Source organism: Tetrahymena thermophila (assembly GCF_000189635.1).
Source record: "Tetrahymena thermophila SB210 genomic scaffold scf_8254811, whole genome shotgun sequence".
Taxonomy (NCBI): domain Eukaryota; phylum Ciliophora; class Oligohymenophorea; order Hymenostomatida; family Tetrahymenidae; genus Tetrahymena; species Tetrahymena thermophila.
This window is the reverse complement of record NW_002476567.1, coordinates 976,724-999,241: the sequence shown is the minus strand read 5'-3', so window position 1 is coordinate 999,241 and position 22,518 is coordinate 976,724. Positions and strand designations below refer to the sequence as shown.

Genomic DNA, 22,518 nt, shown 5'->3' with positions numbered 1-22,518 from the left:
ATTATTATTTCCTTAAAAAAATGTTTTTAAAATTATTTTTGAGAAATTACTTAAGTTTTATTTACTCTATATATTTTAGATAAATGAACTTATTTGTTTTGTTAAAGTTTATTTTCTTTTAAGATTTTTGGAATATATATTTAATAATTAAAATAAATTTATATAAATTATAATTTTGAAATAAAATATATATTTTATTAATAAAAATTAATATTAAATTTTAATTATTTATTAGTTTCTATTTTAACATATAATAATTCCATGTTAGGAGATCTTAATATAATCATTGATTTTAAGAATTTGTATTTGTTGAGTATGTTCCTATAATAGATGGTAAGTTTACTATTTTAAAAGTTTTTTTAAAAACCTAGCTGAGAGCAAGTTAAATTTAATATAATGAGAGATCTTAGATATGATATGTAGAAATATACGAATTAGTCTAGTTTTAACTTATCATTTCATCACACTATACGAAGTAAAAGGCAGTACTTTCTCTGTGGCTAGACTAAGGTAACTCATCATAAATACGAGCTTATAAGTAGTATATTTCTCTTATTTCTAATAAACAATTTAGGTTCAAGTAGAATTCTAGAGATTTATTTAGACATTATAATGCATTTTTTCTTATTTCATCAAATACTTCTATATTTATTATGTATCAACATATTAATTAATTAATCAGTCTTACAAATTTAAAATTTAATTACATTTGTTTATAGAATCTGAAGCTGTCGATATCTTTAACAATAAAATAGATTTAACATAATAGAAGAAAGCTTATGTCTTCTAACTAAAGTTCATTAACCATTTTTCTTCAATATCTAAAGGTTGATTAAAGAAAATTAAGATAAAGTTTTTTTTTTTTAAATTAAAAAGTTACTTTTTATTATCTTAAGAGTAGAACTTATGTATCCTGTGTGAATTAGTATCAGCACTTTATATAATTTAGCAACTGAATACTGTTCATGGAGACCATACAATTTAGCTTTTTTAAGAACTTATTGGATAAGGGTGAGTGCTGAAAAGAAATCTCTTGTCTAGTATTTTAGCATTATTAAATAAATATACGACTAGGTTAAAAGCTCTTTATGAAAACCACTTTGCTAGTTGTATTTTATATTTTACAGGATAGCTTGGTATGCTTCTGAGTGTTTATTCTCTTTGATCAAAATTTCAATGTGAATTTATTGGATTTTAGAGTTTAAAAGTGGATCAATAAGATTATTTTAATATGTATCTATCATCAATTCAAGCATGAATCTGCTAGATGCTATTTCCATTCTATTTAAAAACATTTTTGCATTAGAATAGTATAAATAAAATTAATATAATGGTTTGAGCATATTATTCATCATCTCATAGAGCTTCTAAAAAAGGGTTACACTCTTATCTAAATCCCAATCAACCTATTTTTAATTTAGATGAAAATCAATTAATTCATTTTTTTTTCTGATAAATGCTTTTATTATTTTACTTATCTAATAGCAATATCGAAAAGAATTTGTAAGTTTTTATTTGCAACTAATACTTGAGGAGTAGTTTCGTAAACGTTATTTATCAGCAAATCTACAAGTGCAGGCTAGTTTTATGAATCAAATATTTATGACTTTATCATGAATTCTAGAGATCTAGGAATCTGTAAAAGGACATACTTAGATTATTTCCTGCCTGGAAGTAAATAATTTTCATAGTTTTGTATGATTTTTCGTATTGAAAAATGGAATAAGTCTATCCACTTAATGTTATTCTACTTTAGGAGATCATTAGTTTTATTGTTTAAGTCATAGTGCTTAGAAAATTTAGCATATGAGAGACAGGAATAAAGCATCAATAGAGGATTTGTTTAGATATTAACTGAATGACAAATAGCGTGCTAAGTAAGCTGAATCGTGTCTTAATGATGAGAAAGTAAACTAGAAATCTCATATAAGTACATTATGCAATGATTTATGCTTTCATCATCCTGATTATTTTAAGAGATACGCATAGCTTCACTGAGACTCTTCAAGCACTCATCCACAAAACCCATTTACAAATTTAGATAAGCCAGATTCAAAATGCAATGATTAACTTTACTCTGATTGTAAGCTACCTATTATTCACCCTATATTTCACAAATGTTTAAAGTTAAAATTTTAACAATCATTTGGCAATATATTAAATAATGAACTTTATTTTATACTTTCATATTTACTTTTAAAAGATAAAATCAGAAATATTTATTTAAAGTAAGTCTATTTAAAGCAGACTTTTATTTTAAATAATTTATATTTTTTCATTTATATTACCTATTTATCAGAAAAGAAGAGCATTTCAAGCTATTTATCAAAATATCTGTGTATGTTATCTAAAGCTGCTAAAGGGTGTTGATTTTTTGCTTCATTTTATGCTTTCAAATAGCTTATTTTATCATTAATTTTTCCATTTTCTAAGCTCTCTATTTACTTATGTATCTCATTGTATCCGTAACAGTTATCGAAATCTTTTTAATAAATTCAAATTAACTAAAATTAAAAAACAATAATTTACTTAAAATTTTCAATTGCAAATCTTCCAATTTTTTATCTATCAGGTATACATTTTAACCATTCTTTTTTAGTTTATATTCATCGTTTTTATAGTCCAAGAAATTTTGCCATAACTTAACCATTTCACTAAATCCACATCTACGTAAATTCAATAAAGATCTTCTCAAAAAAATATCAATAATATTTCCCTATTCAATTCTAATTATTCTCATTTATCTTAGTTCCTTCAAAGCTTTTATTTACATAAAATTTCATATTTTTTTTTGCCAAAAAGTATTATATTTGTTTACTATTTTCTAAATAACTGTATAAATCATGCAGAGACTGAATTCTTTCTATCTAAATACCATTTTAAAAAATATTGATTAACTAATCATTGAGTCAAATATCTGAAAATGTTAAGATAAGAAAATAAAATTTCTTTATTTTTACCTGTACTCTATATCTATCACTAATATCAAAATTTTGTGTTTCTTTAATCATCTTTTTAAAAAACTACGAACTGCTTAAAGCCTCATCTTCCTCATTCAATTTCTATTTCGAATTAAATTTATATATAAATAAATACATTTATATTCTGTTTTATTGAAAATTTAAGTTTGAATTTCTTTTGCTTTCCAAAAATATTGATACCATAATTTTATTGATCAAGAAATTAGCAAACGGATTAGATGGATCAAGCTCGTTTGCATTTCTGGAATACTCTTTTAAAACTATGATGCAAGAAATAGTATTTGGGGAAAGAAATTCAACTCCTCCTCTATTCATTTTTATAAGTGCTATTGTTTAAACGCTTTTGAAGACCCTATTAATTCAACCGTTTCTTGAACCTAATTTAGTAAAATCTTTATTTATTTATTACCAAACTTTTTTATTTATTTTTCAAAATTTACAAATATTTATGATTTTAAATTTTACTACCTCTTCAAGATTATTAAAAAATAATCGTTTAAAAAAAAATTGATCATAAAATATAAATAAAATATTTGATTGAAGTGAAACTAATAAATCATTTTAACTCGTCAAGATATTATTTAAAATTTGTCTATAATTTTTTTATAGTTTTTGTGAATATTTTAAAAATAATTATTAATATTTAAAAATAACATGTACTCTTTGAAATTTAAATTACTAAGCAAATTTTCTGAAATTTAATTTGAACTAATTTTTAAACAGTAAAATTCTTTTTAAAATGTAATTATACCTTAATCCTTCTCAATCCAATTTTTATTCCACATTGAGATATATTTTATTTACAATAATATTTTTTGAAATATTACAAATATTGTGATATAATGGGTGATGATATTTCAAATGCAGGAACAACTATATTGTGTATTTTTTTTTAACAAAACTTGAAATAAAATATAAATAAATAAATAATTTTAAATATATTATATATAGCAAAATAATCTAAATCATATGTTGCTTTTTAATTGTTTAATTTCTAAAAGCTTTTCTTATATTAATGCTTTTAATTCTGATGCTCTTACATTATTACCCTATTGCTTTTTATTTTAGTATTCAGCAATAATTTATTCTAATTATTTATTTTTTTCTTTAATATCTTCAATAATAGTTGTAGAGTGATCTTAATCAAGGAGCTAAGCTATGTTACTCAAATGAAGAACATGATTAGAATTTTACTGTACATTTAGCAAACTATTACGTACTTTAATTTACTAGTTAGACTAATTTTAAAAATATCCAGAATTATTTTTTTAACTCTTTGGTGCTTCAACTGGTATTTCATTTAACTGATTAAATATGTTATTACTTTATTTTTAGTTTTAAGAGAATATTTGCTATTTAGCTGTAGTTACATTTTCTTAGGTGATTTTATTATTATTTTGTTTTACATTTACACCTATTCGCTGGATTTGAATTGTATCTTAGTTTTATTAATTTTCTTATATTTTTTTAGGGACCAATTTATTCTTAACCAAAAACTCTTTATCAAACCAATTTAGAATCTCTTTGGCTTTGTCTTCAGATCCTTATCTGAATGTTGGGTTTCCTTAAGAGGATGGTGGTTTATTTGGTGTATTTTATTAAAAGAAAACTTTATTTTACTATTAAATATTTATAGAATCATTTTGAAATGACTCCTTGCTTAGCTAATGATTTGGGAAAAAACTCATTTAATAGGCATGCTATCTTTTATTACTTCTATCAAAAACAATAGTGTCTTTTGGTTACTAAGCTTTTATGTTTTATAAACCTTTCTGCTATTAAATCTACTACTTGTTTTAATTTTAACAATTTAATTATTTTTTTAAGATTTTCCTTCTTTCATAAAAATCTAGCCATTTTCTACCATACTTAAAGGCTAAATCTTATTCCCTTATTTTTATTTTAACTAAATCATTCTTTTAGAATTTGATCTTACTTTCTTTGATTTCGATTCCCATCATAATAACTTTTTTCAAAACTGATAAAAAATAAATAACAGTTTGAATAAAAAAAGATAATAAAAATACCTTCATTCTATTTATGAGAAATGTGTAAACTAAATGCATCTAGTTCTTCTTATCTTTTTTATTTCTTTATTTACAAAAACTCTTACATTTTTTTGAAAGAAATTTTTTTTTTCTGGTTTGACCAATGAACAATAGCATACTTAACTTTCTATTTAGCTCTCCTAAGCTATTTTAAAATATTTTTAATAAATAATTATATTAATTAAATTACAGCTTTTAGGTAGAGTTTCCATGCAAATAGAGATTTTATCAATAGTTTAGCTAGGTATAGATTCTCCTTTTCCTTTATTTCCTGTTTTTTTATTTACTTCTTCCATAAAAATTATTTCATATGAGTGAATATTAGCTTTTTCATTTTAATCATTTTTTTTAGTTTCAAAGCTCTTAACTTTCTTTTAATTATTCTTTATTCCTGTACATTTTTCTCAAATCTCTTAAATGCAATTTTTTTGGCTATCAAAGTTGACTTTTCTTAAAAATAAGTTCTTTTATTTTTTTTTAGGCAAATTATGTTTTTCCATGATTGTAAAATTCTTTACAAAAGTCCGCTTTAAATATTTTTTTAATGCTTTTGTTAGTCTATTTTTTTAAAGATTTTAGATTTGGAGTATAGTTTAAAAGCATTAAATATTTAAAGTTGCTATTTATTTACATTCTTATTTAAAAAGTTCTAGTATTTAGCTTTCTTTTTCTATTTGTTTGCTTTATTTTAAAGTAATATTTAAAATGATTATTTAGCCAACAAAATGTTATTTTGTTATTCTTTTTATTATATTTTGAGAACTATATTTTTTTTAATTAAATAAACTCTTTTCATTTCATAAAAACCTTATTTTACTGATTTTATGAAGTAAAATTTCCTTGCCTGCCTCTCTTTTTCTTATACAGACTTTTTTCTTAAATAAAACTTAACAACTAGTTAAAAATATTTATGAAGTAAATGTTTGTTTATTATTTTTTTCTATTTTTTCTTAACTTATTAATTAATTTAATAATTTTTTAGTATCTAAAATGATTTCTTCAAATACTATTTGTTCGAAATTTATTAAATATCTTTTTGTTTCTCTCCTTCAGCTTGCTTTAGCAGTAATTAATCTCTCCATTATCTCCACACAAACTGTTTGACAAATTTCTGTCTAGACCTAGTAATTAAGTAGCGCTTTTTAGTCTCTAATTAGCATCTTTACCAATAACTTTTAAATGAGTTGAAGATATCTTTAACTAAATATTTTATTTTTCTTTAATTTTTTATTTTATGATAATGCACGATTTTCTAATAGAGCTTTAGAGCAGTGAAAAATTTTTTAGCTAGCTTTTATTCAAAATGCTTATCAGCATAGTAAATATTTACATTAAAGTTATATTCTAATTATGACACAAAAGAATTGAAATATTTTTTTAGCATTTTCTTTTTAATGAGGATTTATTTTCTTTTAAAATCCTAGCAATCTTTTACAATCTTTTACAACAAGTTAAAATATTTTTGTTTGATTAAATTTCCTACTCTATTTTATTGATAGCTATCAGCTAATTATAATCTTTTTTATTTTATTTATTACTTTACCAAATAATTTTTAAGCTTATCAAAATAGATTTTCATCTTAGCATTCGCCAGTTATTTAAATTACTATTTAATCTATATTCTATGATCGACATTTTCTTTTAGATTCTTAATAAAAATTCTAGCATGAGTCTTCTTAAATATGAGCTTACAAATGTTTATCTTCTTTTATATTTCTCTGTCAATTTAAAGCTTCATAATTTTTGCTTACTTCAAACACAAAAAATACTTTCTTTAAAGACTTTACTTCCAAAATATATTTGCTTTTTGTTTTTAAAAGTCCTACTCCCAAATCAGTTCTTTCTAATTTTTCATTATATTAAAGTACTTGTGAAGGATGAAATCATGATAGAAGTAGCAAATCTTAGCAAAAAATTCGGATCTGACCTCTTTCTTTTATTTTATACTTTAAAACCCTTTAAAAACTTTCTCTTTAAGCTTTTGATTAATTCTTGCTGACTATTCCATTAAAAGAATCCTAACATTAATGAAAATTAATTATTTTTATTAACAAAAATGAATAATACCTCATATTGTAGGAATAAGACTTGTTATATTATAAATAATCAAATATTTTCTTCTTTCTTTTAAATTCTATTTCGTAACGGGCTATAACTAATTTTCTGAACATATCCTATAATATGATTTATATATTTATGATATACTACAAAAATTTTAAACAATCTACTTTTTTATTATTTAGCCTTTACTTCCACTCATTAAATGCTTTCTTGATAACTTTCTTATTCCAATAAATGATTCCCTCTTCATCCTAATCGTTAACTTCTCCTTCATTCATTCTTTAAAGCAACTTTTAGAGTTTAAAAAATCAACTATTTATTTTTTAATACTATTATTTTGATTAGCTAATACTGATCGCTCTTTAGAATTTAAAAATCTTTTGAATAGTAAATAAATAATCTTTAATTTTTTAAAATCATAAAAAAAACCAACAATTAATTCAAAATATTTAACTATTTCATCCAGGCTCTCTCACTTAGTATCTTAAAATATAATAAAAATTGCCACTTATTTAAAATAAACAATATTCGATAAATATTATTCTCATATCTTTTTAGTAGAAATTTCAATAATTAATTCTAATTATTTCAAAAAATTTTAATTTAAACTAAAAAATCTACTTCATCTCAATATTTACTATCAATCTAACTTATCATTACTTGTAAATACATATTTACATTAAATGTTTATAAAAATAAATACTTTCTTGTTTCTATCAATCATAAAACTCACTCATAAAAATTAATAAAAGATTCATTTTAAAAAATCTTAATATTTACAAACTTTAAACACTCTTTAAAAAGCAAATGTATAAAACAGAAGTTAATTTGCTTAATAAAATATGCAAAACAGATTATTTTAGTAAATTAAATACTAAACTTGACAATCTGGTTGATTATAATATCATTTTTAATGAATACTGCGATTTTTTAATGATTGAGAAATACTCCCTACTTTTAAATGAGCCTAGAATAAATTAATTTAAATATAATCAATTTTATTATGATGAAGTGAATCTCAGACAGCAGCTATTTTCCTAATTTTAACTAAGTCGAATTAACCAAACAATAAAGATTTCTAATATACTTGTTCAACCATATAGTAACAAGGGAACTTATCAATTAGTAAAAGACTTAGACTCTGAATTAGAAGCATAGGCTTATTTTTTAGATAATACAGAATATTCTTTTTTAGATGTGATAGTCTTTTCTTCTTTACAAAAATGTAGAATATGGTACAATTTATTGATTTAAATGAATTAAATTTAGCAATCCTTTTTACCATACAATAAATAACTTTATTATCAAAACAAAATCAGGCCAAAGCTCTACAAAGATGGGAAGAAGTCAAAAAAGGAATTACCTTAGCTTATTGATTGGTATAAAGTATTTATGAATACATACAAACATGAAATTGAATACTAATTTGATCCCAATATTGTGACAAGTAAATACTAAAAAAGACTAGAAATATAAAAGAAAGAAAAAAGATTAGATAAAAAATTAATTGAAGCTGTTTAAAGTAAATAATATGATTTAATCCGGAGTCTCATAGAAGAAGGCTCAGATATAGAAAGCATAGAGTAGTAGATGTACAAAAAACCAGCTCATATAGCATGTGAACTAGGAGATATAGAGCTTTGTAGGTTTATAGACTAGTTTGGGTGTGATTGGGAATCATTAGATAATGAAGAATAGACTCCTATATTCTATGCAGTTACGAGTGGAAATTTAGAAGTTGTAAAATTTCTCATTGAAGAAAAAAATGTCAATCATTAACATAAAGAATTTTAAGATAGGACTCCATTTTATTTGGCTTGTTTCTTAGGAAATATGCCTATTATTGAATATTTATATGAAAAAGGTGTGAATATTAATGAGCCATCAAAGCTCAAGCGCTGTGCACTAAGCAAGGCTTGCTATTTAGGGCATGTAGAAGTAGTAAAATTCCTCGTATCGAAGCCTGAAACTGATATTACTATGTAAGATTCTAAAGGTAGAACGGGGATGCATAATGCAGCATGGGGAATTGAAGGTGGGAAAGAAGGAAAGAGGAGGGGAACTTTGAAACTCCCAGACTCTCCTTAATCTATAGAAATACTTCATGATTATGGTAAACTTATGGTATTATGTAAGACTTTTTAAAAAAAAAGAATTATTTTTATTAAAAAAAGGTCATCCTATTGATTTTTAAGATTTTGAAGGAAACACTCCTTTACTTAGTGCAGCATCCAGCGATGCAAGGGAATCCTTAAGAGTACTAATAAATAGAGGCGCAAATAGAAATATTAGGAATTTTTATGGAGAAACTCCAGTCTTTTTAGCAGCTAAATATGGTCATACTGAGATCTTAAAAACCTTAATTAATGAATATAAATGTGATTGGGAAATGAGAGATATTAGAAACACTACTCCTTGCGAAATAGCTGCTATAAACTAGAAATATGAATGTTTTGATATACTTTTAAATTTAGAAATTCAAAACAATACAGTTAATGTTGAGAGTTTCATAAAAAAAATCAATGATGACTACATCACTCATGAAGAATAACTTAAAATATTTGAATTGTACAATAGTAAAGTAGATATTAAGAATCGTATTTAAGATATAGAAAGTGTAATCTCTTTTTTGACTAATTGTACTAATCCATAATTAATGCTTAGAATTTAAGAAATAATATTAGATAGATTAAATCCTTCTCACATTAAACAATTTTTCATTAACTTAGCTGATAATGGCAAGTATGATACAGCATTTTAAATCTTAGAGACATTTGAATTAAAATATAAAGCTTCAGATAATCAAATTTAGGGAATTCTGTTTGATCCATAAGAAATTTATAATTTTATTATTAAGGGAGTTAGTGCCACTGATGAAACAATAAGTAAACTTCTATTTAAGGTTAATAGTGATTGGATCAATTACACAGATGATTCAACTAAAAATAACTTTTTACATATATTATGTGAATAGAGGAGAATGAAAATAATAGTAGATTTAATTACCATAATCAAAGAAAAGAGCATTAATCCTGCTTACTCTTTTACATCTAACATATATTTGCTAAATAATAATTAGTTTTACACATAGGATTTTGTTAGAAAATACTTAAATGCAGTCAACTCTTAAAACTTAAATTCGTTAGATATATGTTTACTTTCAAAAGCAAACGACATTCATTTGATCATAGATAATTTTATTAGGAGCTTTCTTCATGAAGAACCTTCTTATCATTATGTTATACCAAGTTATGACTTTGAAATGATTTCCCAAAGAGACACAGATGTAAAATAAATTATTACACTTGAAGCCAATATATTTTTGTCTCAAACAATTCACTTATTTATATTTTATTTTAAAATAAATTAGCATGCTTTAATCGGTGAATTAGAAGAAGAAGCGAAAAAGCTCTAAGAACAAATCAAATAAAAAAGTGGAGATCTTTAGCATTTGAATTGTTATTCTTTCTTAGACGACTTAAGTGTAATTGATTAGTAAAAAGTGACAGTTGAGGACAATTCAGAATAAAACCAGAACATTGAAAAATTATATCCAAATAGAAAGTTGTATTTTATAAATTAGATTGATTCAGATGAATCAAGAATTCTTAAGGAAGAAATCGAAAAAAACAGTATTTTTGGTATTGACCTTGAGTATTACTCTGAAAATAAAGATAAAAATCTAGGATTTGTATGTACTATTCAGATATCTACAGTTAATATGGATTTTATGATAGATGCTATGGCATTAAGAAATTAGATAAATTAATTACTAAATAAATCTCTCTTTTTAAATAAAACAAAAATTAAAATTTTGCATGGCTGCGAAAACGATATCAAGTGGCTTAAAAACGACTTCGATATTGATATAGTTAATCTATTTGATACAATGTTTGCAGAAATGATTATTAAAAACAAGCAGCAATCTTACTCTCTCAAAAATTTATCTTAAGACTATCTAGGTGTAGAACTAGATAAATCATATTAAATTTCAGATTGGAGAATTAGACCTCTTCCAACTCCAATGATGAATTATGCAAGAGTCGATTCTTTTATTCTGTTGAGACTATTCCCCATCATGAAATAAATGCTAACATCCAAAAATTTGTTAAATCAAATGTTCCTAAAGTGCCTTCTTTTCATAATTCGTTAAAGCAATTCCAAAAAAACACAACAATTATAATAATGCTAGTAAAATAATAATAAGTGAAATATATTTAATCTATTAACAAATATTTAAAACATTTTTATTCTTAATAAATTGAATGTACTATAATAATTAACAATACATAAATTTAAATAATTTTAGAATTCAATTTTTATTATTGTGAAAATGAAAACTAACTTTAACCTCATTATAATTTTGAGCGAGCTTTAAAAATAATTTCAATATTATATAAAGAATGTTTAAATTAAAACTAAAAAGTAGATAACAAATTCATTTTTTTGTTAGAAATTAAATATTTTAGATTATTTTTTAAAAAGTTTTTAAATAAGAAAGCTTGAAATAAAATGAAACAAAATAAGAAATAATCAATAAAATCCAATAAATAATTTGATTTTGTTCAAAAAAAAAATGTTTTTTAATATTTAATGAATTAACAAAACACTTAAGAAAAGTATTTTTTAAATTGTTTTAATGAAAACACTTCAATTAAAAAGATTATTTATCAATATAATATGAAGTTTAATATATTTTATTTGAATTAAGAAACTCTTTAATTTTTAACTAGCTTTATATTTTGTACACAAACAAATACATAAAAAAATGATATATAATACATTGGATATAAAAAAATTTAATTTCAAACAAATGGATAAGCTAAAATCACTATTAAACTAAAGAAGCCAATTAGCTTGAGCGAAAAAGTTGCATCAGTGCATTACCCTAGCCAATCCAATTAAGGGGGATGACATCCACATGTTCCATTTATATTTGTATAATTAAAATCAAAACAATAAGTTGTAACTGTAGGACAAGGATTAACTCCATCTATACAAGTAGGAGGCTAGCAAGTATCAGAGCCTGTATCGTTATAAAAGCCGTAATCTGTGCATGCTTTTAAATAATTTGGTGAGTTTGAATTGCATGCGTCAGTAATTCCATAGCAAAAAGAGTATTATGGTGGAAGACATAAAGTGCTATTTTAATCACTAGTATATCCAGATTAAATGCAAACATTAGGACAAGGCGTTATTTATTAATTCATACAATAGTTCCAACTTGCTATTGGCTAACTACCTCCACCAGACTAAGTATTAACCTAAGTTAGAATTAATCCAAACGTAAAAAGAAATTATAGCTTTAATTTCATAAATTTACAAAACCTTTAAAGTTATACTCAAAAATATCTGTTTCTATTTTTTAAAATATATAAAAAATTCTTAGTAAACGCTTGTACAAAGAAACAAATTGCAAACAAATTTTTTATGAACCTGCAACATATTATAATTAAATATTATGTTAATAATAATAAATAGAAATGCAGCTTTTATTCTTTTTGTTCAAAAAATATATTTATAATTTAAATAAGTAAATAAACTTTTTAAAACAATTTTAATTTAATCTTTAATAAAATATATTTTAATGATCAATAAATAGTTCAACTCTCTGAAAAAAAATTATCCTCAAAATAAAATAATATAATTTTATCAAATTGATTTGAATTTATATTAACAGAAGTGTTTATAATTTTTCTCTAACAATGTAATAAATATGATGTAAGCACTTATTTATTTTAAATAAAGAAAGAATTAAAGACAGATGTTTTAAATTTTCAATAATAGTTTTATAAGCAGCAATATAAAAAATTAGAATAAATATTATTTTAATGATCTTCAAATAATTTTGCGTTGTCTACAATACCTCGAAAAATATAATATTTGTTTTGCTAAAATTTTAATTTATCCTTTGACTTTTGATGCTAACTTCAATAAATTGGATCTAAAAAATTTAAAGCATTCGAGTAGTGTTTGAGTTTAAAATTGATGTCAACTTGTAAGCATAGATTTCAAAATTGATCATCTGCAAAAGTTACGAAATGAAAAATTAGTATATTAGAAATATGGATTGAGTATAATAAATTTTCTACTTTTTTTAAGTGATATCTTTTTAAATGATGTGTATTTAACTGAAACAATAATAATAATTAGTTCTACTTTTTATTTTTAGGTAAATCTTTGAGGAAATAGTTTTTGAAATAGCTAAATTATTAAAATTGTGATAATTTCAATTTAGAGTAAAATTTAAAAAAGTTTGCTAATAATTTTATTGGAAAAATGAGCAAAATTAAAAAGTTTAATACCAAAAATGTTTTTTATAAAATAGAATTACACAAATAAACCCATTTATTTAATATATGTACATATATTTTTCTTTCTATCTCTCATATAAACGAAATTATATTTTATGATTTTAAATTTATGAGTTTTTTGAAGCAATTTGTAATTATTTAAAATTAATAAATTTCATCCTTTTCAAAAAAAACTCCATATTTTTAATTTAAAATATATGATAATATTTTATGTTTTATGATTAAAAAAGTAGATTAATTTAATTTAAATACAAATTTTAATAATATTTATTTAATTTTAGAGAATAAGAGGAATAAAAAAATATTATTATTTTTAACACTTTTAATCTATCATTTGAGGATTATATAAAATTTTTCAAAATTATCTTAAATTTATAAAAAATTAGATAGATAAAGTGTTAGCAAGTATTATATATAATTACATAATTTAATCCATTACAATGTATCCTTTAGTAAGTCATGAATTATATATTTTTATTAATTTTTTAAGAAAAAATTAAATTATTCGTTTTTATATCTTATTTCAAAATAGATAGCAATGATAAGTTTTAGTTGGAACGTTTTATAGCTAATCCTAGTTTCAATCATAATTCTTGTGACTTCATCTTTGATTTAGCAATATTAAGATGATTTAGTATAAAAATTTAATGATTCCATTCCTAATTTAATTCAGGAAGCTGTTTCTTCTGGCTAAGGCAAAGCTAGTTAGCTTGAAACTATTTCAAAATTGATTAACTCTTACAAATAAATTTTAGAAAATGCATTTGGAAAAACAGATGAATCTTATAATCAAGTTCGTAAAAATTAGAATTTAGCATTTGGATATGTGGCAGATTTAGATATTTATGTAGACGCAATTGAATTAATGAAATAATTAGGATTTAACTAATTTTAATAACCTCATTTTCATGATAGTTTGCTAAATAAATAAGAAGTTGGAGAGACATTCTCTTACTACTTTGAAAAAGGTGCAGGAAGCGAATTATTTGTTCAAAATAAATAGCTTTTCGATGAGATAGTAGATATCTCTAAAAAGATTTAGAAAAAAGATGGTTTAGGAGGAAATGCATCTACTATGGCAGCAAGGGCATTCAAAGAAGGAACAAAAGTTATTTTAGGCCACGCTATGAATAAAAAATTTTACAAAGAAATTTTTTAGGAAAAAGCAATATTAGTTGAAGAACTTTCCGAAATTAAAGATGTGCATTTAGTACTAGATTATTATAAAGACGAAACTTGGGGAGGTAAAGCAACACCTCGCTCTAATAGAATGTATCTTAATCACGATATTGAAAATTCTCAGCTTTCATATATGGATAGATTGCATGAATTTATTAGAAAAACTCCAAATCTCAGATTAGATATCCTTGGCTTAGGAGGATTTTAACTTCTGAATCATAGAAACGCTACAGAAATTTCTTATTTAATGAAGAAGCTAGGTAAAGAATTACTTGAAATGAGAATGTATGGACCTAAAATTCACATGGAAATGGGCACTTTTACTGATGATCATTTGCTTTCTGAGCTTATTAAACACCCCCTTCTATAAACAGATTCTATTGGGCTTAATGAATAAGTAAGTTTATATTAATGATTTATTTTAAGTAATTAAAAAACATAAATTTTATCAGAAATTAAATTTTTTATTTTAGATAATTATCAAAAAATATAAATTTATTTAAAAAAATAAGTTTTTTTTATTCAAAATTCTTTTCATATTAAATAATAGGAACTCAAGAATCTGATATAGTATTTAGAAAATCAGCACTTTATTGAGGCTGTATCATCTGAATTTGAGCTTAACCAAGCTTTGCATGATGTGTTAAAATTAGTAAGTCTATTTCACAAGTATAAATTTAAGATTAATCGTGTTCACTATCACACTATTAATCTATAAATGATTTGCAGTAACGTTAATGAATGGGAATCTAGTCGACTTGCTTTAGTAAAATCAATAACAGTAGCGCTTTAAGAGAGTGAAAATAAAGAAAGAAGCTTCTTTGATTTTGAACCTTAAAAACTAAAAATTTCAGTTCCAGAACAAATTATTCTTCCTTTCTTCGATGACACTTTTAACATTATCTAAAGTGATTAAGGATAAAAATCTATTGAATTTAATCCAGAAGATCCTGTTTCATGCTGGAATCCTCATAAATCTATAGAGTGTTGTGTTGCTCCTAATATTTAGGTTATACATCCTTAAAAGACATGCGGTTTAGGTGATAATATCTCATCTACTGGTCTTGTTTATCACAAAGTTATTTCAAAACAATGAGACAGATTATTTATAATTATAGAAAATAAAATAAATATCATTAAAAAAGATAATTTTATATTGTTTTATTTTTTGAATTAATGTCGATAAAAATGTATTAATAGACAAATAAATTACATTTCAAATGTTTAAAGTGAATAACTTATACATAGAAATTTTGCAAATCATATTAATTAGTTAGTATTAATAATACTAGTTATTTTATAGTGACTTTAAGCTATAACTTTATATTGAAGAAAGCCTAAACATTTTTAAAATAAAAAATCTTTATTTATTCTTTTAAATTTATCTTATATTGAAATGAAATTTAATTTGTCATTTCATTAATGTGAAATTTATTTAGTTATCTTTTATTGATTGATATTGATTGGTCATTTCTTTTATTATTCTAATCTAAATTAATATTCTTCAAGTATTTGATTATGCGATATGAATGAATCTTGATTTGTTCGATTAATATCTATTTGCCAAATATACAATAAAAAATGTGTCATTTTTGATGGCAATATTATCAATATTAGCGTATATTTTGAAATAAATTTATATTATATACTCTTAGTATTATGTATGTATATCTTTTCAAATTATTTAATTAAAACTTATAAAAGTATCCAATCATATAAAAAAGAATAAACTAAAAGAACCAATTAAATATTATCAAAATGCTTAGCAGATTAGTCAAGTCATAAGTTTGTGCTTTAAGAAACTTTAAGGCTCTTTAAAATAAATTCTAAATGAACTTCGCAGGTACTTAATTTTTAAAATATTAGCACCATGCTCTAGATTCATAATTTCATTTGCCTTTTTTATTAATAAGTCCTGAATCTATTTATAATATATTAAAGTTGTTAGAAAATTCACAAAGGAACACGAATGGGTTGATTATGATGAAGAAGCTAAAGTAAATTTATTTTGAACATAACGCTAAATCAAATTAATCTAATTATTTTATTTTTTTAGACTGGTACTATTGGTATTACTGCTTATGCTGCCTAAGAATTAGGTGATATTGTTCATATTGAATTCCCTGATGTTGGCACTAAATTCAAAGTAGGAGAATCAATTGGATCAATTGAATCAGTTAAAGTAGCTGCTGATGTTTATGCTCCTGTTGATGGAGAAATCGAATAAGTAATATTTTAATAAATAACAATATTCTATTATCTTAATATTAATATTTCTGTATATGCAAACAAATAATTGATTTATTAATTAACAAAAAAAAGATCAATGAAATTGTTAATGAAGACCCTGCATTAGTTAACTAAGACCCTAACTTAAACTGGTTCTTAAAACTTAAGGTTACTAATGAAGCATAAATTAGAGAGTTATTCACTGAAAAGTAATATCAAAGATTCCTTGAAGACTTAAAATCTGGAAACGCTGGATCTCATTGATTTTTTTGTATAAAAATATATGTTAGTAATAAAGTTTAATAGCAAATAGTAATATTGTATAGATTTGTTAAATATGGTTTGTAGATATTCATTATCAAATATTAAATAATTTGGTTCTATTTTTTACTTTACTTTCAATTTATTTACATAAAAAAAACAAATAACAATTGTAGTGCATATTGATGTTAAGCAACTTTGTTGATCTATCTCTTAAAATCAAAATTATCAAAAGTATCCTCTTTATTTTTGAATTCCTTTTGATTTAATTTAGATTAAATTTAATGGAATAAGGAATATTCTTTGTTATTTTAGATTGATATTCGTTTGCTTTTCTAATTTATTAATAAGGTTAAATTATATTTTATTATTTAGCTTTTAAGCTAAACAAATCTGATTAAAATTTCTTTATTATACTTATTTCTTCATAAAGTATTGAATTTATTGAAACACTGTAACAAAATATCTTAATATTAAAATTAAAACACGTATATACTACTTATTTAACTTGAAAATCTTAATTTATTTTATTTATGAAAAATATGAATAAAGTTAATAATTCGTGATAAAAAATATTGTAAATTAAAAAAAATCATTTTTTTATGTGTAAAAGCATCACTTTTAAAAATCATTTTTTAAAAACTATTCACTAAAATTAAAAAAATTTTTTGGTTTTTAAATATTTGATTAAATCTTATAAATTAATATTACGAAAATAGTTAAGCTGTATGTAAAACATTAAAAATTGAATTTATTATAAAAATAATTTGAAACATCGCTAAGCATGATATCTGTATTGGTGATATTTTATAATAGGAATAGCTATAATTCAAATGAAATAAAAATTTCCATAATTAATATAGTAAATTTTAAAACATTTTCTTTAATGAATATATTTATTTAACTTAGTTTTTAATCAAATATGATTATTGAAATAAAGGGGGAAATTCAGATGTTGATTATTAAATAATCCTGTAATTTTTCAAATAGTTTTGCTAATTTATTTTAGTTAAGAAAATAAAATAAAATTAAATAATATCATAAAAACAAAAATCTTTTTATCAATATTAATTTTTAAATTTATTTTACAAAGAATGAATTAAAGAATTGATTTATTTATTTAATTAATTTTATTAATCAGTCATAGCAATTTTTATTATATATTTAAGTTGAATAGAAGTCATTTTTTGGAATCATTGCTAGTGGTGGAGAATTTCTTTTTGCCAAATTGTTAAGCAAATGAATTTGAAGGAGTTTGAGCTAATGAAGTAGAATTAGATTTAAATAGTTTATTTATTGATGATACATTTTTGAAATTTTATGAAGAAGAACCTTATCCTACTGCACTTTAATTAGAAGAACTTTTTTTATTTAATTTGTTTCCTTTATCAAGAGGTCTTGAGTTTGAATCTTCATTATTTTATTTAGAGTAAAAGATACTTTAAGAGTGGTCAGCATAGTTTTAGAAAGCCTTTGTAAGAGCTGATTCACCAAATTCATTAATCATTGACTCTTTATTAAAACTATCATTGAATTAAGAGAATCTATTTTTATTGTTTTTAACATGCAAAATTGAATTCTTAAGATTTGCTCCTCTTAAATTACTGAAACCTTAAATATTTTACTAGTTCTATTATTACTTTTGACTAACTAGTTACTAAGCAAGACTAGTTTACCCATTTCCGAAAGATAAATTACCTTTTAATACTCCAACTTTTTCAGAGATCTTTGTAGGAATTATTTTTTTCTAAATAGTGGTTCCATTAGCTGCAGGTCCTTATGCAGTTTGGGTATTACCTGCTTATTTATTTTAAATTAAATCTAAAATAGAAGAATCCACTAAATTCTTTTCATCAAACTTATTCTATTCACTTGCTTTCTAGTATTCCTTTTTTAGAAGTAGATTTGCTTCTCTAATTTATATTTGTTCCTTTTCGTTATGATCTTTCTTGCTCTTTGACTTATTTGTTTTTTAGTTACCAGTAATAGGATCAAAGTCCTCTTCAGATTCATTTTCATCTTCTTCATCTGAATACTAGTTTTCTCCGGTTTGTTCTTACAGAGTTCTGATTGCATCCTATATTCTCTTTAATTTTTTAGACTCTGAAGTTTCGCCATCTTCAACGAGTAAATCGCTTAAATTTCTTCTTTTAGCACGAGTACCTTTGTATGCACCTTCGATAATCTTTTTGATTTCTTCTTTGTCTCTTTTTTCTAAATCTCTGATAAATTTACTTGTAGCAAGTTATTCATTTTCTTCATTAAATTCAACAATGTTATTTATCAATTCCTTTAATTCAGCATCTAGGTCTTCATCTTTACTCAAGCCTGCTTCTTTGTACTCATCTTCATCACCAATTTATTTAATTTTATCATCATTTTCTTCATTATCAGAACCAAGCTCTGCCTCGTCATCTATCATTTCATTCATTATTTTTTTCATTATAGGGTTGTTTAGCAGTTACTTTCTCCTTTCCTCCTTTTGTTAACGTATTCTCTCTTTTTCCTTTTTTTCTTACTGTTTCTTCAATATTTCTGCAGCTATGTTTTTTAAACGTCTCATTGGTTTTATTTCACTTTCATTATCATCATTCAATTTATTCTAGTTTAGTCCTTCAGCATCTTCTTCAAAACCAACAAGTTAATCTTCTAAATTTTAAGCTTGCTGATCTTAATTCTCTTCATCTTGCTTATTGTCTTTTTCAGCAGGATTTTCTTCTAAATCTTCACTCTCTTGATCGAGATCATCATCTATTTCCAGATTTTCTTATTATTCTGTTTCCAATCCATACTCTAAACGAATTTATCTTTCAAAATCTTTTTCATCAATACCTTCTTCTAAAGCTAACAGTTTTCTATATTAAATTTCTGCTTCTAAAAGTTATCTTTATTTGTCTCCTTCTTTATCGTCAGATTTTTCATCATTATTAGCTTCCTCTGCCTCACTTTCTTCAGAATTTTTATTTGGGTCATAGTCACTATCATTCTCTGTATTTTGACTATCATTTTCATCATCTTCATTTTTTTTAGTTTCTGTTCTTGACTTTTCGCCATCTTCTTTTTCTTCAGAGCTTTAATTTTTCTTTTGCTTTTTATCATTTTATTCAAGCAAATGATCGAATGTTGTTTGTTTGAAAGTATTTTGAACAGCTTTTAAATCAATATTTTGAGATTTTCTTTCAGTGAATCTCTTTTAACTTTACTTTAAGAACTCACCTCTTGATAGAGGCTTAATTTTTTCTAACATTTTTTGACTACCAGCTTATCCTGCAATTTGAGTATTGCTATTAGTAGAGCTTATTGAAGATTGTTGCTTTAATAACAAATTTTAATTATTGGTTCTAATAATTTTATTAAAGAATAATGTATTATTAATTAGTTGCTAATGTTTCTAAGATTAATCAATTGTAGGCACTTATAATTCGAGTTCTAAATCATCATCTTAACTTTAACTTTATTTGTTTAATCCTTAACTTAAATTTTGAGATTAAGAGAAAGAAAGCATTCTTGTAATTTTTTGTGAACTTTACTTTAAAAGTTATAATTTTTTATCCTAAGAAGATTTAGGAGCAATAGAATCTATTATGGGAATTTCTGTTTAAGTATTAGGAAAATCAAATAATTTCTAACTATCATCACTATTTGCAATAACTGATACACCTGACTTTAACTACATCTCTTGTTAGTTATTTTAGCTTCTCTACGAAAGATTTTGCATATTCTAAGATTGCTCAAGCTGTTCTTTGTATTATTCTTAATTCACTGAAATTTATTTAGATGCATTGAATGATTATGATCTTTCTAAAATATTTGTTGATTCCTATAATATAAAATAACATTTTTATCTCAATTGATTTTAATTTTAAATTAAAATAAAGTAAAAATGTGTTTACCCTTAACATGTTTTAAGAATTTTCATAATCGATACCTCTTTGCTTTTTATATATCATAGACTATTTCAAAAAATCAAGTAAATTTTTTTAATTTTTATTATTTTGTCTTTCAAATTTAATAGACTCTTCAAGCAAACATTCCTCTTCAACAGGTTGTTCTTCAATGTTATCCAGATTTGCAGATTCTAGAGTATTTATTTCTTTAAAAAGTTTATTATTTGTCTTTATAATTGCAGCATTTTGGCTTGATTTAGAAGCTGCACCTTTGGTCCTCTTCTTCTTTCTTTGATTTTAATCAGTGCCATCTTCATAATCTTCATCGTCATCATTATCTTTTTGATTTTAGTAATTATCATCTATATCTTCTTCTTCATCATTAAATTTATCAGCCAATCTTTTAATCATATCTTCATTTTTTTCTAATTCTATTTTCTCTTTTTGCTTCTTCTATTTCTTTTTTTCTTATTTTTCTGCTATTTTTTTCTCTTCATCATCATCAAAATATTAGTATTCGTTATCTTCGCTAAAATTTTTCTTTTTATTTAATTTTCTTGATTTTTTTTATTATTTTTCTGCATCCATTAATGCTATCTACTCAGATAGTTCATCAAGTTTAGATTTATATGTTGTCTGTTTATCATTATTATCTTCTTAAATAAGCAATTTGTTTTCAAACATATTATTATCAATATCATTTAAATCTGAGTTAGCATTATTTTTTTTTATATCAACTTCATCTTCTTAGAAAATATTGTTATCTTCTTCAGAAGAGGTTTGCTTTTTACTCTTTCTAACTAGCTTTCTAATCTTTTTTATTTTTGGAGAATTTTGCTATTATTCATTTTATATTTAGAAGTCCTCGTTTTGCATCCCGACTTATAGGTCTAATACTTCCATTTCAGCTATAAATTTGATTGAACTTCTATTATTAAATAATTTTATTTGACACTAATACGATACTGTATACTCTATATAGCTTTAAGATAATGTGAAAATTTGCTTATAATAACTTTTGATATTTTAACACAATATTATTTAATATACTTAAAAGAGCTTTCTTACTTAATTAATACTAAATTATAAGATTGGTTAGTAAAAATATTTAGATTTAATTAAAACCTTTCGCGCCTCAACCGCTAAATTTATTTGGTTGCACATAAATTAATATAAATATCAAAAAATTTGGGTTATTTTGATACTTAATTTAAAATTTAGAAAATTTTTAAATTGTAAATTTAAAACTCATAAAAAAGGAGCTAAAAAAATCTAAAAATTTTTACTTTAAGAATGATAATAGTTTATTTATTTTAAAATTTTAAATAAATAAATAAATTTTAATTCAATATCAAATCCATTAAAACTAAAAACAATAAATTAATTATTATTTAAAATTAAATTAACTTATTTTAATTTTTTTGATTTTGGATATTCTTAATTTAATAATTATCATCTTTAATTCAACTTTTATAAAAAATAAAATATTTAAACTTTTTTAAAAATAATTATTTTTATTTTTTAAATAATTAGAATTATTTCAAATATTTATTTTTCA

The 22,518-nt window shown here is 23.1% G+C and overlaps 7 protein-coding genes across 7 annotated transcripts; 3 read left to right on the top strand and 4 right to left on the bottom strand. All coding sequences in view use genetic code 6, as the record gives it.

Moving 5' to 3' along the window:
• Positions 1 to 283: 283 nt before the first annotated feature.
• Positions 284 to 3,296, bottom strand: TTHERM_000058799 (anaphase-promoting complex subunit 5; the record flags this gene model as incomplete). Its single annotated transcript, XM_012795511.1, has 9 exons — positions 284 to 642; positions 708 to 821; positions 881 to 1,406; positions 1,475 to 2,104; positions 2,289 to 2,482; positions 2,530 to 2,760; positions 2,819 to 2,867; positions 2,961 to 3,062; positions 3,162 to 3,296. The coding sequence occupies 9 exons, from the start codon at positions 3,294 to 3,296 to the stop codon at positions 284 to 286; spliced, it is 2,340 nt and encodes a 779-aa protein (XP_012650965.1).
• A 650-nt stretch (positions 3,297 to 3,946) lies between these two features.
• Positions 3,947 to 7,368, bottom strand: TTHERM_00058810 (hypothetical protein; the record flags this gene model as incomplete). Its single annotated transcript, XM_001007614.2, has 5 exons — positions 3,947 to 4,959; positions 5,009 to 5,174; positions 5,220 to 7,047; positions 7,097 to 7,203; positions 7,258 to 7,368. The coding sequence occupies 5 exons, from the start codon at positions 7,366 to 7,368 to the stop codon at positions 3,947 to 3,949; spliced, it is 3,225 nt and encodes a 1,074-aa protein (XP_001007614.2).
• A 436-nt stretch (positions 7,369 to 7,804) lies between these two features.
• TTHERM_00058820 (3'-5' exonuclease) lies at positions 7,805 to 11,381 on the top strand. Its single transcript, XM_001007615.2, has 3 exons — positions 7,805 to 8,325; positions 8,410 to 9,203; positions 9,265 to 11,381. The coding sequence occupies exons 1-3, from the start codon at positions 7,898 to 7,900 to the stop codon at positions 11,298 to 11,300; spliced, it is 3,258 nt and encodes a 1,085-aa protein (XP_001007615.2). The 5' UTR covers positions 7,805 to 7,897; the 3' UTR covers positions 11,301 to 11,381.
• A 514-nt stretch (positions 11,382 to 11,895) lies between these two features.
• On the bottom strand, positions 11,896 to 12,405 carry TTHERM_00058830 (hypothetical protein; the record flags this gene model as incomplete). Its single annotated transcript, XM_001007616.2, has 1 exon — positions 11,896 to 12,405. One exon carries the CDS (start codon positions 12,403 to 12,405, stop codon positions 11,896 to 11,898), a length of 510 nt encoding a protein of 169 aa, XP_001007616.2.
• A 1,537-nt stretch (positions 12,406 to 13,942) lies between these two features.
• TTHERM_00058840 (archaeal ADP-dependent phosphofructokinase/glucokinase) lies at positions 13,943 to 15,679 on the top strand (the record flags this gene model as incomplete). Its single annotated transcript, XM_001007617.3, has 2 exons — positions 13,943 to 14,980; positions 15,134 to 15,679. 2 exons carry the CDS (start codon positions 13,943 to 13,945, stop codon positions 15,677 to 15,679), a joined length of 1,584 nt encoding a protein of 527 aa, XP_001007617.3.
• A 662-nt stretch (positions 15,680 to 16,341) lies between these two features.
• TTHERM_00058850 (glycine cleavage system H protein) lies at positions 16,342 to 17,076 on the top strand (the record flags this gene model as incomplete). Its single annotated transcript, XM_001007618.1, has 4 exons — positions 16,342 to 16,426; positions 16,525 to 16,580; positions 16,640 to 16,810; positions 16,906 to 17,076. The coding sequence occupies 4 exons, from the start codon at positions 16,342 to 16,344 to the stop codon at positions 17,074 to 17,076; spliced, it is 483 nt and encodes a 160-aa protein (XP_001007618.1).
• A 1,177-nt stretch (positions 17,077 to 18,253) lies between these two features.
• Positions 18,254 to 22,061, bottom strand: TTHERM_00058860 (hypothetical protein; the record flags this gene model as incomplete). The annotated part of the gene is made up of 2 exons (XM_001007619.3): positions 20,967 to 22,061; positions 18,254 to 20,893 (listed from the first exon to the last, which is right to left on the bottom strand). Exons 1-2 carry the CDS (start codon positions 21,861 to 21,863, stop codon positions 18,254 to 18,256), a joined length of 3,537 nt encoding a protein of 1,178 aa, XP_001007619.3. The 5' UTR covers positions 21,864 to 22,061.
• Positions 22,062 to 22,518: the final 457 nt, after the last annotated feature.